Genomic DNA, 14,693 nt, shown 5'->3' on the forward strand with positions numbered 1-14,693 from the left:
CTATAACATTAACGATTATTATTTTGAAAGTTCAAACCGGAAGAACGCACACTTTATGTGTGACTTGACCTTGAAACTTCCACCAAGAAACAAACGATATGTAAGTAACACATTCGGTTGAAATGTTCAGTAATTGAACCACCAAATTATTTTAAGAACGATCATATTGTAAGATGAGTATATGTGAATTGGTAGCCGTGTACTGCACCCCCCCCCCCCCTCAGGGTCAACAAGCTGCTGATGAATTTAATAGTCACTGGCGTTTTCTGCGTCATGCAGTTTGCTCGATGTTTGCTAACCTCCTTTTCACTGGTTTTAACCTCAATAAACAAGCTGGCCTGCAAAATAGTAGTTAGCCGGGTTAAACTTTTGATATTTTAATCCTAAAAGGTGAAAAACCCCACATATCTTGGCTGAGTTATGTAGTATCGTGATAGACTTTGAAAGACTAGAAAGACTTTGGTAAAGAGAACCTGCCAGACAATTCCACCTTTTTTACATTATTTAATTTAGTACCATTGTTTTTGAAAATATTGTAACACTGTATTATTACAATTGACTATAAATACCCGGCTAACTTTCTGTTGCTATGATAACAACACAATACCTTTCTTGGGAATGACTCTTTTTTGGTAACTTTTTGTGTCGTGGCTAAAACGTTCTGTCTCAATCATGGATGTATTCTGGGATCTTATTCCTACTCTTACATTCTTATAATACTCGAGGTCGTAACTTTACTTTGTTATCAGTTTGATCATTTATGTTAGTCTGTCTGGATTATCTCTAGTAACAGACACTTGTCTTCACTTTTAGATGAAAAGACAGAGAAGCCATTTTTGTAAGTATAACAACTTCAATAAATCAGTACTTTACTCCAGAAGTCATGGCAGACCTTGGCATCAAAGCAGGAGACAAGGTGATGTTGGTCTGGGCTCAGCCCTCCGCGCCAGCAGCCCTGAAACAGCAGGCAGAGGAACTGGGGGCCATCGTTGGTGCAGACAAAGTGTCAGTGGAGAACATGGAGAGACTATTGCTGTGTGAGTGACTCTTCACCTGATTTTAAATTACACTAGGCAAGATTGTTATGTAAAAAATAATCTGCTTCACTCCTGTGATTTCACAAGTGAGTGAATGGGTTCAGAACAGAACAATTATTATACACTGGAAGGCCTGAACTGAAAATCAGGAGTAAAGTGACCCTCTCCTCTTTTCAGCCTCTCATTCAGCGTCCATCTTTGACTGGGTGCTTTCTTGCCTTCTGGCTGACAGCTCCTCCATCCACAGTTCAGAGACTCTAGCAGAAATGGCCAAAGTGCTCAAACCTGGAGGGAAGCTAGTTCTAGATGAAGCAGTTACAGGTGAAGTGTTCTTCTAACTTCTTTTACATGGATGTTTAAAGGCTGAAAATCAAGTCTTGCTAGATGGAAAATAGATTGATATGCACCTTATTGTTGGAATTTGAATTCAGAATAGGAATTATTTTTTAAATTTCATGTCTTCCAAGATCGAGTCACCTGATGCCACTAAAATGGAAAAATACACTACAAATACTACACAACATATAAAATCCCCTCAAAAAGTAAAAGTAACAAATATAAACTTAGTATTGTTAATATATAAATGTTGTTGATTTCATGTTCAGGTGCCTTGATGTACAAGGTCACTGTGCTGCACTGATAAAGTTGTGGCTCTGATTGTGTAACGGTGTGTGTCTGTGTTCCAGGAGCTGAGGCGCAGAGTGTGAGGACTGCTGAGAGGCTCATGTCAGCTCTCAAGTTGTCGGGCTTCATGTCAGTGATACAGGTGCGTGACTGGGTTCACATACAAAGAGTATAAAACCTAAAATGTGCCTGCGAGTACATGGTTGTTGTTGTTTACATTAGTTTTCTGCAATTGCATCACTGTATTGTACATTGTGCACTAGAGGGAAGTGTTGCACTTATAAAACCTCAATGTACACGCAAGAATATGAGAAACATAATCCTGGGATCAACCCAAGCATACACTTTAAAAGCCAATGTGGAAGTACTTTAAACCTGCATTCTCTTTAATATCCAGCAGGGGGAGACTCCACTGGTTGCAAAAAGAAGTCTTGTTTTATAGAAGTCTATGAGAAAATGACCCGACTTCTCACTTGATTTATTACCTCAGTAAACATTCTCCTAATGAGTTTAAGATCTCAATTGCTTGTTTCAAGTTTTACTATTTGAGGATACAACTTCAAACAGCAAGAATCTTGCAAGTACATTAGCTTCAAATAGGTGAAATAATTTTAAGTGTTTCATACAGAAATAAGAATTTGTATTTATATATTTTTTGGCCGAGGTTGAGTTGAAACAGGTGAGTTTTCAGTTTGCGACGGAAGATGTGAAGACTGTCTGCTGACCTGACATCACTGGGGAGGTCGTTCCACCATTTTGGAGCCAGGATAGCAAACAGGTGGTTTTGTTTGAGGGGAATCTGGGTCCCACTCGCAGTGAGGGAGCGAGCTGATTGGCCGATGCAGAGTGAAGTGAACGCGCTGTGTTGTATGGTTTGACCATGGTCTGGATGTAGGAAGGGGCGGAGATCCATTCACAGCACGGTAGGCCAGCACCAGAGTCTTGAAGCAGATTCGGGATGCCACTGGTAGCTAGTGAAGGGAGCGGAAAAGCGGTGCATTGTGGGAGAACTTGGGTAGATTGAAGACCAGTCGGGCTGCTGCATTCTGGATCAGCTGTAGAGGACGGATGGTCCATGTAGTTAGTCCAGCATGGAGGGAGTTGCAGTAGTCAGTGAGATGACCAGAATATTTTTTTTATTTAGAGCATTCATTTACAGAAAATGACAACTGGTTAAAATAACAAAAGTGTTGCAATGTTTCTAGACCTTAAATAATGCAAAGAAAACACGTTTAAATTCATTTTTTAACAACACAATACTAATGTTTTAACTCAAGAAATCAATATTTGGTGGTATAATCCTGATTTCCTCTCACAGTTTTCAAATGTCTTGACATGTTTCATTTTGCTGTCGGGTGACTTCAAGCAGCTCGGCTTTGCTTCATGACTTGTGACCATCCATCTTTCTCTTCATCACAATCCAGAGGTTTTCAATGGAATTCAGGTCATTCAACAACCGTAGGATGACATCATGTCATCACGACAGCTGGGGTTCACAGGGAGGACTTAGAATCAAGCTGTGTGTGTGTGTGTGTGTGTGTGTGTGTGTGTGTGTGTGTGTGTGTGTGTGTGTGTGTGTGTGTGTGTGTGTGTGTGTGTGTGTGTGTGTGTGTGTGTGTGTGTGTGTGTGTGTGTGTGTGTGTGTGTGTGTGTGTGTGTGTTAATATGTATAAAAAAACAAAGGGAAAATGTGTTTTCCCTTCTGGGATCAATTAAGTGTGTCTTCTATCGGTATGGGTTACCATCTGCACCGGGGAAATCCTGTTGCAAAATGTCTCCTTTTCGACCTGCTGACCCTCTTGCTTACTCTCCATCCAGGTCAGTAAAGCAGAAATGAGTCCTGAGGCGTTGAGCTCCCTCAGGACGGCCACTGGTTACCAGGGAAACACTCTGTCGAAAGTCCGCATATCTGCCTCTAAACCCAGTTTTGAGGTGGGATCATCCAGCCAGATTAAACTGTCATTCGGGAAAAAGCCAGGTAGGATTGTTTCTTTAAGCGTATTTTTGTCCATTGTAGAGACGTTTGTTTCTTGGTCTGTCTCATGTGACGCCTCTGAAACTGACTGACCAGAGCATGATAACATTCATCTCTCACACTGTTGGATGCAGGTTAGATAAAAGGACAGACCTATCAGACTTTTAAATTTGTTTTAGTTGTGTGTGTGTGTGTGTATATATATATATATATATATATATATATATATATATATATATATATATATACACACACACACAAATTGACTCTTAGTTGTTTGATAGTTCAATCAGCATATGAAGGTTTATAAAAGTTTCTGGATTTGAGCGGTTGCACACAGAGCAAGACTAGTGACCTAGTTAAGGTTCCTTCACTTATTTAAAACTTACTTTTTGTTTTCAGTTCATTTCTATTATCAACGGTATAATGTAAAGTCATATTAGTATTTCCTGATGTAACTCATGAGCACAAACCTCTGTGCTTCCAGCAGAGAAACCTGCTCTGGACCCCAACACTGTCAAAATGTGGACCCTGTCAGCCAATGACATGGATGATGATGACGTGGTGAGTTAAAGATTTAGTGTCTTTGTGTCCTAATGTAGAGACTCATTAAATAGAGTTTGGCCAGCTCGACCCTCTGGACCTTTAGTGTTACGTTAGGAGCCACAAAGACTGTCATGCACATGTCTCTCTGTACACTGTGCTTCCTGCATTTACTGAGTCTTTCTTCTCATTTCTGTTCCCATTCTAGGACCTGGTGGACTCGGATGCTCTGCTGGATGAAGATGACTTGAAGAAGCCAGACCCAGCTTCTCTTAAAGCACCCAGCTGTGGAGGAGCCGCCAAGAAGAAGGCCTGCAAGAACTGGTGAGCTCATCACTCCAATGTTTTAGAATCAGACAAAAAGACGTGGGTTTGTTGGGTTGTAGCTATAACAGAAAGAGCTGGGCGTTGTTAGGGTTTGTACACGTTGCATGAGACACCATATGTTGTGTTTGAATAGCTCATGTGGTCTCGCTGAAGAGTTGGAGAGTAAAGGAAAACAGACCAACCTACCGAAGTCTGCGTGTGGAAGTGTGAGTATATTCTGTTGAAAACAGTCACATTCACACCGTGTTCTCATATTTCCTCTCCTCCATACTAACCTTCCAACAGTGTGAAGAATTAATCATTTCTACTTGTGGCAGTGTTACCTTGGTGATGCATTCCGATGTGCCAGCTGTCCGTACATGGGGATGCCAGCATTCAAACCAGGAGAGAAGATTGTGCTGGACAACAAGGCGCTGACTGATGCTTGAAACACCAGACTACACGCATCCTACATCTCAGGCTTCAAATTATTCCATTCCTTTCTGTTCCTTCCACTCTGCTCAGAGGTGAAAGCTGTTGTGATGCTTCTGTCTGCTCAGTGGGATGGCTTCGGTGTGTTTGATGCGTTCAGTGTTTGAAATGACAAAACACACCCTCTGGTTTCCTCAGTAACTCACCAGAGCTGATGTGATGCCCTCATGTACCAACAATATCAAACGGAGTTTCTTAATTTGAGTTTGGCAGCTTTGACAATGAGCGAGAGTGAGATTTGAATAGGAATAAAAGTGCACAGTCATCAGTTTCGCTGCTGCTGTTAATTATGGTGAGTTACCTAGTTCTAGTATGTAAAAGCATTGAAATGCATTTGTTCTTTTCACTTGACGTTCTACTAACATCTGACCAGCGACATATTTACAGTATAAAGTAAAAACTACATAATGTTCACCAGGGCAATTTAAGCAGACAAAGGTCCACAGAAAGTATTTATGTTGTCAAGGCAACAGTTTGGCAGATTGTTGCCATTTTAGTACAATAAACTAAAGCCAGACTTCTGTATGTTGGCATCCCATTTATTTCACCGAATGTTGCCAACAGTCACCTGAAGGTACTTAGTGATGGAGTAAATGTGCTGATGACAGTTTCAATAACACATGTGAACACATCCAACAGTAACATTAGATCTGGAGCGCTCCGTCAGGTAAACGGCTCAACTTCCTTCATGAAAATTCGACAATACCAAACGCATGAAAACCAATATAAAAGTTTATTAAACATTTAGATAACACATTTGGCTTTGGGAGACAGGTGACCTGTTAATTCACAAAGCCTGGCGGTTGTCTCTGGTACACACACACTTGAGTTCCTCTGATCTTTCACTTTAATGATCCTAATAGTTACTTGAACTGACAGACTGAACATCAGTTACTCACCTTAGATTTCATTTGTTGAATTATTTATTGTATGTATGATCATTATTAGGATTGTCATTGGTAACATTCTGGATGTGATGGACAGTTTTTAATGTTCAACAGTTCAAAACTGAATTCTGCTTAGCTTTTGTGATGAGGATTACACAGCATGGTAGCAGAACCACAGACGGTAGTTCTTCAGTTTCTATGTCACTGAGCCTCGATGCTGAAGTACATCTTTATGTCTCCTAAACTGGGCTCAAAGGTGAAGCTGTAAGACACTGCGGCTCTGCCATCATCTGAGCTCTCCCACGGTGACCTGAAAAAATACACTCCCTGTTTCCTGTGTCGACTCCACTCGCACTCACCCTGCAAGGAAGACACAGAAAGTCTGTCAGAAAATAACTGATGATTGCTCTTCAGTTGACACTAAACATTAATGGCTTGATGGTTACAGAAGAAGACGTCATGTATCTTTGTATATTCTGCTTCCGTGATGCATTTCAGTTCAACTTGAATCAAAGAGGGTTGCTTCTAAAATGACAATTTAAAGTTGTGATTTCCAAATAATAATGATATGATTATCTAAGATTATACCTTATCTATGTATCTAGCTCATGGCGCAAAACCTTTCCGTTTTATATCTGTTATTTGGATGCCTTTGTGTTTCGAGCTGACGGTTGGATAAAATGAGCACTAAACACGATTACTTAAGAAATGACTGGCAGATTCTTTTAGAATGAAAATAATTGTTAGCTGCAGCTCTAATTTCACTTCTGTGATTAGATAGACAAGAAAATACAGCAAGCAAGAAAAGCGTACAAAGATGTGTGATAAGTGAAGGAGAGGCTATAGGCGGAGGCTGTGATACCTGCTCACTGATTGGTCCAGTCAGACCTGCACTGACAATGACGTCATCGGTTAAGTGATACTCCATCCACAACGCAACACCGTGGCAACGACCAATCCTGAAACAGACATCAAACAGACTGTTAACACTGCAGTGAGAAAGTGTTGAGTGCAGTACACCGGGCCTTAAATTACAACTGTATAGAGTTATTCTTTGTAGATGAAGGAACCGAAGCAATGATGTGATTCTGTTTGAAACTCAGTCAGGAGGGCTGGGCCTGTTTGTCAGCAATTACTAGTGGTTCACAAATCAAAGCCCTGCAAAGTCTATCTGAACTCAACTTATAAACGGATTCCACCCAGTGCCTCAGGTACAACAGCTACTACTTCCTGTAACCACCATCATACTGAAGGACGAGGTCACTAATCGGACCGGGCTACATTATGTATTTAGAAAATCTTTAGCATAGTGTAATGCGAGTATAATATTTAACTCAGAGTTAAAGGATCAGTTTACCCCAAAGTAAATATGTAGTCACGCTCCAATCTACTGTTGTACGTAGAAAACATTTGGCTGTACTGTATACCTAAAAACAAACCAGCTGTTACACTTTGGGAAAACTCAGTACCTTGTGAAAGGCAATGAGCCCTGACTGCTGATTGGCTGTTGAGGGACACATTGTGTGAAGTCAAAGGTCATGACGGCTGTGGACTGGGTCAGCGCACGGCACGGGTACTCCCACAGGGGGTGGGGCTCTGCCTCACGGGACTCACGGAAGTCCAGAGATCGCTAAAGGGACAGGTGAATTATTTTTCAAAAGAAATACATGATTTTGGAAACACAGGAAAGTTAAAACAGGCCACCTTAATTTCAGCTGAAGGTCATGGACATTTAAAGTCTCCTCGGCAGCGTTTAAACCAGGGGTGTCAAACTCATTCTAGTTCATGGGCCACATGCAGCACAATCTGATCTCAAGTGGGCCGGACCAGTAACATCACATAACAACCTGTAAATAACGACAACTCCAAATCTTTCCCTTCATCTTAGTGCAAGAAAGTACAAGTACATTCTGAAAATGTTCCAATTTCATTTACAACCTGAAATTTCTTAAGAAGAAAAGGTGCAATTTCAACAATAGTATTAGTTTATCATTTACACATGTGCGTTACAACTTACAGATCAGTGTATCTACAGAGGCACAAAACATTTCATCACAGGTATCTGGAACAGTATTTTACTTTATGATCAAAACAACTCATTTTTACACTTTACAAAGACATCCCGCGGGCCGGACTGGACCCTCTGGGGGCCCGCATGTTTGACACCCCTGGTTTAAACCATTCAAATAAAATACATTTATCAGTCTGCACTAAAGTTCATTGCATTTTGCATATTTCTTCTCCATGATGAAAACATTACATACACTGGCCGCTAACAAAAATGAAATATTAACTTTACCTGGACCATTTCATCCATTGGTGTGACATCAAAGCCCTCACATGTTCCACACGGAGCTCTAATCCTCCACAGATCCTAACAGACAGGGGAAAGACTAAACTAATTAAACCTTTATATAATTTAGCCATTTAGAACTTTGCATTAAGAATCTTAAAAAATTATATTAATTTCCATATAAAAAAAAAAAAAAAAAAAAAGAAGACCCTTAGTGAATATTGCTGACTAAGACAAAAGGCAGAGGTATATCAGACCTACACAAAACCCTAACCATAAAAAGCGACGTTTAAAAAAATGAAAAGGTCTCACCTGGAACTCTACAGCCGCCATGTGAAGCGTGGCAGAGCAGGGCAGGATGGTGGCGGTGGGCCGGAGGAGGCCTGCCAGGGCGGTACGACAGTACCAGAAGAACAGGGAGTGCCAGGGTAAGAGGCTGGTGCTGAAGTACGGTTCACCCATTAGGACGGAGATCTGTAGGAGAGGCTTCACACTCACTCCTCTGAGATACACATTTCTGACATGATGACCAAACTATACTAATTATGACTTGAAATGTTATCAGATGGTTTGAACCAACACATGTACAGCTGAGCAACTTAGAGTTAAAGCAGTTAAAGCAGTAATAACTGCTCTTCTTTGGCCCCTTGAGGCAGTAGAACAAGCAGACGATGTTCACGAGAGGTGAGACTGTCGAGACAAAATCATGAGCTAAAAGACGCTAAACCGCTACACAGAGCTGAGGGGAGCAACAGAGTTGGAGATTATTCTGTGTGGGTTTGTCACGAACGACAAGATCTTTTTTATAATTGCCTTTTTTTGATTGATTGATACAGCCTGTGACTGTAGCATAAAGACGTGTCGTTTCACACTGTGGATTATAAAAATATTGTTTAGTGCAGCTCAGTGTCGGCCTCTGGAAATGCACACCAGTAAAGGCTTGTTCCAAAGGTACCTGTTCCCCTCCTAGATCATTACTGCTCAGCTGATCCGGCCTGATCTCCAGCAGCTCCACGCCTCCTTTCATCGAGTTGGCTTCCAACACCTGCAGAGAAATGTGTAGCATCAGCACTTGTTAAACTGTCTCTGGAGTTTTGTGTTTTTGTACCTAAATGTGTAAAAACATCAAGGCAAATCTGCCCCTTCTCAAAGATGAGGTAGTACAGTAAATACTAGGTTAGGTATTTACCTGCTCAATAACCTGTTTAGTCATTCTGGAGTTTTCCAAACCATAGACCTAAGTAGAGGCCGAGGGAATACAAAGACAATTCAATAACAGAGTCTGAGTACGGTATTTGTTTTGTAAAGGTGCAGCATGTGCACACGTGGTCAAAGAAGAGTACCTTCTTGGCTCCAAGCATGTGCGCAAACACAGGAAGCAGACTTCCATCACTGACACCAAGACACACACTGTCCTCCCTCAGAACCTGGAGTCAACACAGCAGCTCATCAGACCCTTTAACTCATGGACAGTTCTCATTCTCGCTGGCCTTCACTTACACTGCGCAGTGCGCTGACGTAGGTCTCTGTACGCCGTCTGTCGTTGAGTTCACCGAAACGTGGTCGAGTCCAAACCAGATGAGCCTGGCAGGTGCAACAGGGCCGAGAGGGAGGAGCCTCCTGCTGGCTGAGCACAGAAACATACACACCATCAGAGTGTTATAATAATAGTACATTTTAATATATAAAGCGCTTTTCTAGGGAACACAAAGACGCTTAACATATAACTAACTATAATGTGGGCTTTACATTCAGAGAAATGTCTATGTACTCTCTTCATCAGGAGATAATGAGGCATCAGTTGTCTTCCACTGTGACACACCAACAGTCACTCCCAACACTCCTTTCATTTCTGATGCCCTACCTGTCTCACCTGATATCATGTGGTCTCATCTCTACATAATGCTACAGTATGTACTGATTGAGCTGTTTCTGAAGATCTCAGAGATACGTCAGATTCATTCTTTATTGTCCTCTATTGAGGACAATTGTTTCCACCAACACAACAACCAAAGTCTGTTACAGAGGGCCCAGGATATTTGAACTGTAGAAACTAAGAAGACGGCTAAATGAAGCAGTCAGACAGGTCGACCTCCTGTTTGATTGTGTTTTCTCAATGGTTATTGTCTGGCTCAAAAGTCAATCTGCTGAGGAACTTTGTGTGATAGCAGTAAAACTGACGCTCCTGTCCCTGATACTGAGCAGCACTTTGAGAGCTTGTGTTGTTGTTGCACTATGCAGCAGGCGCAGAACGTACGTGCTAGTTTGCCGCTGGCCGTAGTCTTTACAGTGTGTTCAAATATGACTTGTTCTTTGATGTCTGTTTGGTGTGTCAGGAAACATACAGTATGTTGTCTCTGAACTGTTACCTGTGAAGCTGCAGGCTGTACCACAGACTGTAGTCATCATGGCAGACAGTCAGACGCAGCTCCTCTCCTTCGCTCACGCTGCTCTCCACAGGCAGGAAGTACACACTTTGCATCCAGTGGTCCCTCCACTGAAACACGCCACAGTGATCAGCAGGGAGCCTGACTTAGAACATCATGACATAATGTCCTATAACTCACCGGAGCCATCTTTGGCTGTGGGTATGTCCAGCTGGGAGCCATGGTGCACACAATGCTTCCACTGGGATCCATGTCGAGGTCCCACCAAGACAGGACAACCTGGGCTCGACCACCAGACTGAGCCACAAACTGGGAGGAGTGGGACTGGAACGCGCTGCTCACTGGCTTACTGAAATCCACACTGAGAGGGAAGGATGGAGTGCAGAGGGAGGGAGAGCAAGATGTCAAGCACTGATGTTGAGAGATAACAATGTCGGAGAACATGTTTCTCACTTTCATACCTGAACATGGTGCAGAGAGGACCGAGCGGGGTGAAGCTCTGAGGAGACACCTGGCTCAGCTGGATGTCACACACTGAATGAGCTCCAGCACAGTGGCCCACAGTGGGCAGCGGGACCAGGCGGGCCCCCTCCACCTCCACCGGCTGCAGCTGAGCCCAGCTCCACAGCAGCTCTGACTCCACCAGCTGGGCGTAGACAGTGGCCCGGTGAGGGACCGCCTCACAACCCTCCTGCAGGGTGGAGACACACGAGGAGACACATCTGACCACAAGCTGGGATTATACATTTCACCAACACCGTCAGCACTTTCTTTGACCCAGAATTCAACTGACTTTTCTAGTATTAAATACATTCTTGAAGTTCATGAGCAGTGTAAAGCCTACACATTGATGTCACTTCAGTCATCAGGCAAATACAATAACATATTAGAAGATCTCCTCCAGGTTGCGTCTGCCTAGAACTTTTCTTGAAGTGCCTTTTGCTGTTGATCACTACCAGCCAGTTGAGAGGAGTCAACAGTCAATGATGGTGTAAAACAGTCAATAAAATAGGTTTTATATCTTTCAATCATTGTGAATCACCGCAACCACAAGAGGTCCCCACACACACACCTGGACCAGATTTTGGTGAGCATGTGCATAGCTGGGCAGGGCTCCTTCACCGATCAGTTCTGTATCAAACAGTTCTGTGATCAGAACATTGGCCTTCATTTTCATATCTCCATCTGTATTAAATTACAAACACAACACATGTCATCAACACAGACATACTAACACACATCATGTTATGTCTGCAGGCCTCTCTCAGGGCACACATTCACAGGGAATAATATTTTGTATTGTAGAAATCACAAATACATTTAACTTTCAGCAGTCAACTGACAGAAAGAAAGAGACAGCGATATTCATGTTGTGCAGCGGTGTGTGAGTCTCTCTGACCTGGCCCCACAGTGACGTCAGTAGAGTGTTTGTTAATAATCTTCATCTTTTCAGAGAAACCGTTCTTCTCCACGATGCACTGTGCTGCCTCAGCCATGGGCTTAAAAACCTACAGACACAAAGAAAACAGTGATGACACCTGAAGCCAAACGTCCAATCATGTCATGGTAAAAAAAAAGCAGACACATTTAGCATGCCTGCTAAACCTTGAGAGCTTCATTTAGTCATTTCTCCAACAACTTACTCTGTGTTTTAAAGCTGTCATGGTGTTTTTTAGTACATGTAACAACATGTAAACTCAACACGTCCAGTGGTTTAACTTCTCACCTTACTACAGTGATGTACAGGTGCAACAGAGACCCCTCACCAAAACACTACTTTCCAGCCTGGTGTTAAATTACTTTTAAAATAAATTTTACTATCACAGATTCACTTTTCAAAGAATACAAATATCTTTTTTAGTAGATACTACACAGGGGTGGCTATTGCCAATGGTAATGTGCAGTCCTCATGCAGTACATACAGGAAGAACATCTCTACCTCCACAGCATAGCAGAAGTCAGCTCCAGCTGTGACAGCCATCATGGACAGGAGGCCTGTTCCTGTCCCAATGTCCAGCACAATGGCCTTCTCCCCACGAGCCCTTACTCTGGCTACAGCTGCCCGGATGCCCTGGTAGTACTTCTTATTCTGAAGGCAGAAAGTACATCAACTGCGTCAATGCTAAAGAAGAGCGAGACGACTCTGCAGACAGATTTAACAAAGTCAGTGAGGTGCCTTTTAGTTTAGTTCTCTCAGTCAGTCAACTCTGCTAGACAGGACATTAATAAGAGTAAACTGGTAGAATAAGCAGAGTACATCAACAGTATGTACACTCTGTGTAACAAATGTAAATAACTTCATTACCACAGAAAACTTTAGGTTGTCACTCACCCGGTCATGGTCATGCAGCATATCAGCATAACAGGACCTGAAATATAGAATATATAAATAAACATGCTACACTGATCAACAGGGGCAACAGATTCAGATGGACCAGTGTTGCTATTATTGGTGTTTCTGTTTCAGTAAATTCTAGCTAACTTTTTGATGCTTTGCTTTTAAACAAAGGGTAAATCAGAATTACACTTAATCGGAGCCCTTGTGTTCTGTGGGAGGGTTCAGCATGTGATGTTTAAATTTAGAAAAACAAACTCTATTATGTTTATAATAGACTGGTATGATGGTGATATATCTCTATCAGTGTATATGTTAGCCTATGCCTTTTCAGTAACTATGTCAGAATCCTGCTCACAAAGTTATTTGTTAATGTAAAAACAAGAATATCGGCTGATACATCACTGTCAGATCTTTAAAACTATAAAATATTGATATTATCAGTCTCATAAATCCTTTATTGGTCAGGCTATAGTGGAGGTATTAATGTAAATTACATTAAGAACACATAAATACTGGACAAAAACGCGTGTATGAAAGCATACGTGCTTGAATTATAGGCTGAGGACTCGATACAAAGAAACATGTCAAAATAAAGTTGGCTTGCTTTCTTGTTGACAAACGTCCTCAAGATGGTTTTTAACTTCACTTTTCCCTTCAACACACCAGAAAACACATTTTAACTGTCTGGTCAACTAGATGTGTCGTGTTTCCAGAGGACTCCTAATGCATTTCAGTGTTGCACGTGTTGTATTACACATGATTACTGACAACACAATGTACAGCAGCTTCTCTGTGTGTGTGATGCTAAGCTCGAAGCTACCTGGCTATCTCCTGGTGGTAGTCGTACTCCTCGCTCTCCTCCCCGCAGTCTAAAGCTCCAGTGGTCGGGTTGGCTCTTCCACAGAAGGTCTTCATCTCTGCCACAACAGTTACAACACTCCGGTAAAATGTACGCCTCAATTAAAGCTGTTTCACAACAAAATTCTACACAAATCTAAAAGTAAACTATATTACAGAAACAGCGTTGCCACCATGGAGGTGGCCATCTTTCTCGGTGACGTCACTCTCCTGGGGTCACATGACTGGCATCTTTGACCATATTGTTAGCTTTATTAAAAGTGAATAGTACCTACTAAACTTCATTTAATTATAATAGCAACATTAAAACATGTTTTAACTACATTTTAACTACTATACTTGTTTTATTTTTGTGTTGATACAACAATGTTAAAAGTACAATCACTAATAGGCACGATTCTTTCAAACCATGTATATTATATTTCTGCTGGAATTATATGTGAAAGTAACAACAAAATATGAAACTTTGCATAATAAAACATTTATTTAAGCATATCTGTGACAGTTTGCTTAAGAGGTTGGCATTGAACCACAACAAGGGAAATACAGTGCCCTCCAGAATTATTGGCACCCCTTTAGTAAAAATGTGCAAAACAGGCTGTAAAATGTCTTTTATCGTCTATCGTCTTGGCCTTTCACTCAAAATATTCACACAAATCTGACCTTTTCACTGAAGTAAAATTATTGAAAGAAAAAAAATGTTGACTTTAAATAAATATTTTTCTCCAAAACGTGTGCCACAATTATTGGCACCCCTTATATTTTGTGCAGCCTCCTTTTGCCAGGATTACAGCTCTGAGTCTTTTCCTGTGATGCCTGATGAGGTTGGTGAACATATGGTACGGGATCTGAGACCATTCTTCCACAAACAATCTCTCCAGATCCTTCAGATTCAGAGGTTGACACTTGTGGACTCTCCTCTTCAGCTCATCCCACACATTTTCTATAGGATT

The 14,693-nt window shown here is 41.7% G+C and overlaps 2 protein-coding genes across 4 annotated transcripts; one reads left to right on the plus strand and one right to left on the minus strand.

Moving 5' to 3' along the window:
• The first annotated feature begins 20 nt into the window (after positions 1–20).
• ciapin1 (cytokine induced apoptosis inhibitor 1) lies at positions 21–5,798 on the plus strand. Of its 3 annotated transcripts, none has more exons than XM_029433895.1 (9): positions 21–100; positions 814–1,037; positions 1,215–1,358; positions 1,724–1,803; positions 3,480–3,639; positions 4,127–4,200; positions 4,388–4,503; positions 4,640–4,712; positions 4,824–5,798. In XM_029433895.1, the coding sequence occupies exons 2-9, from the start codon at positions 884–886 to the stop codon at positions 4,932–4,934; spliced, it is 912 nt and encodes a 303-aa protein (XP_029289755.1). In that variant the 5' UTR covers positions 21–100; positions 814–883; the 3' UTR covers positions 4,935–5,798. The 3 variants fall into 3 exon arrangements, with proteins under 3 accessions (XP_029289755.1, XP_029289753.1, XP_029289754.1); XM_029433893.1 differs by having other exon boundaries at positions 4,124–4,200; positions 4,824–5,502; XM_029433894.1 differs by lacking the exon at positions 21–100 and adding an exon at positions 122–168 and having other exon boundaries at positions 4,124–4,200.
• On the minus strand, positions 5,692–13,967 carry prmt7 (protein arginine methyltransferase 7). Its single transcript, XM_029433892.1, has 17 exons — positions 13,703–13,967; positions 12,877–12,913; positions 12,484–12,633; positions 11,944–12,052; positions 11,617–11,729; positions 11,006–11,235; positions 10,725–10,905; positions 10,527–10,654; positions 9,658–9,784; positions 9,501–9,584; positions 9,347–9,394; positions 9,113–9,202; positions 8,470–8,631; positions 8,164–8,238; positions 7,334–7,494; positions 6,727–6,823; positions 5,692–6,224 (listed from the first exon to the last, which is right to left on the minus strand). The coding sequence occupies exons 1-17, from the start codon at positions 13,795–13,797 to the stop codon at positions 6,066–6,068; spliced, it is 2,046 nt and encodes a 681-aa protein (XP_029289752.1). The 5' UTR covers positions 13,798–13,967; the 3' UTR covers positions 5,692–6,065.
• Between the last annotated feature and the right edge of the window lie 726 nt (positions 13,968–14,693).

The sequence above is a fragment of the Cottoperca gobio genome, chromosome 6 (assembly GCF_900634415.1).
Source record: "Cottoperca gobio chromosome 6, fCotGob3.1, whole genome shotgun sequence".
Taxonomy (NCBI): domain Eukaryota; kingdom Metazoa; phylum Chordata; class Actinopteri; order Perciformes; family Bovichtidae; genus Cottoperca; species Cottoperca gobio.

Excerpts from the sequence above, each read along its gene's own strand:
- ciapin1 (XM_029433893.1), top strand. The coding sequence starts at position 884 with ATGGCAGACCTTGGCATCAAAGCAGGAGACAAGGTGATGTTGGTCTGG. Across the intron at positions 4,201-4,387 it reads ACATGGATGATGATGACGTG|GACCTGGTGGACTCGGATGC; the intron begins GTGAGTTAAAGA and ends TTCCCATTCTAG. Across the intron at positions 4,713-4,823 it reads CGAAGTCTGCGTGTGGAAGT|TGTTACCTTGGTGATGCATT; the intron begins GTGAGTATATTC and ends TACTTGTGGCAG.
- prmt7 (XM_029433892.1), bottom strand. The coding sequence starts at position 13,797 with ATGAAGACCTTCTGTGGAAGAGCCAACCCGACCACTGGAGCTTTAGAC. Across the intron at positions 12,634-12,876 it reads TGCTGCATGACCATGACCGG|AATAAGAAGTACTACCAGGG; the intron begins GTGAGTGACAAC and ends TTCTGCCTTCAG. Across the intron at positions 9,203-9,346 it reads CTAAACAGGTTATTGAGCAG|GTGTTGGAAGCCAACTCGAT; the intron begins GTAAATACCTAA and ends ATTTCTCTGCAG.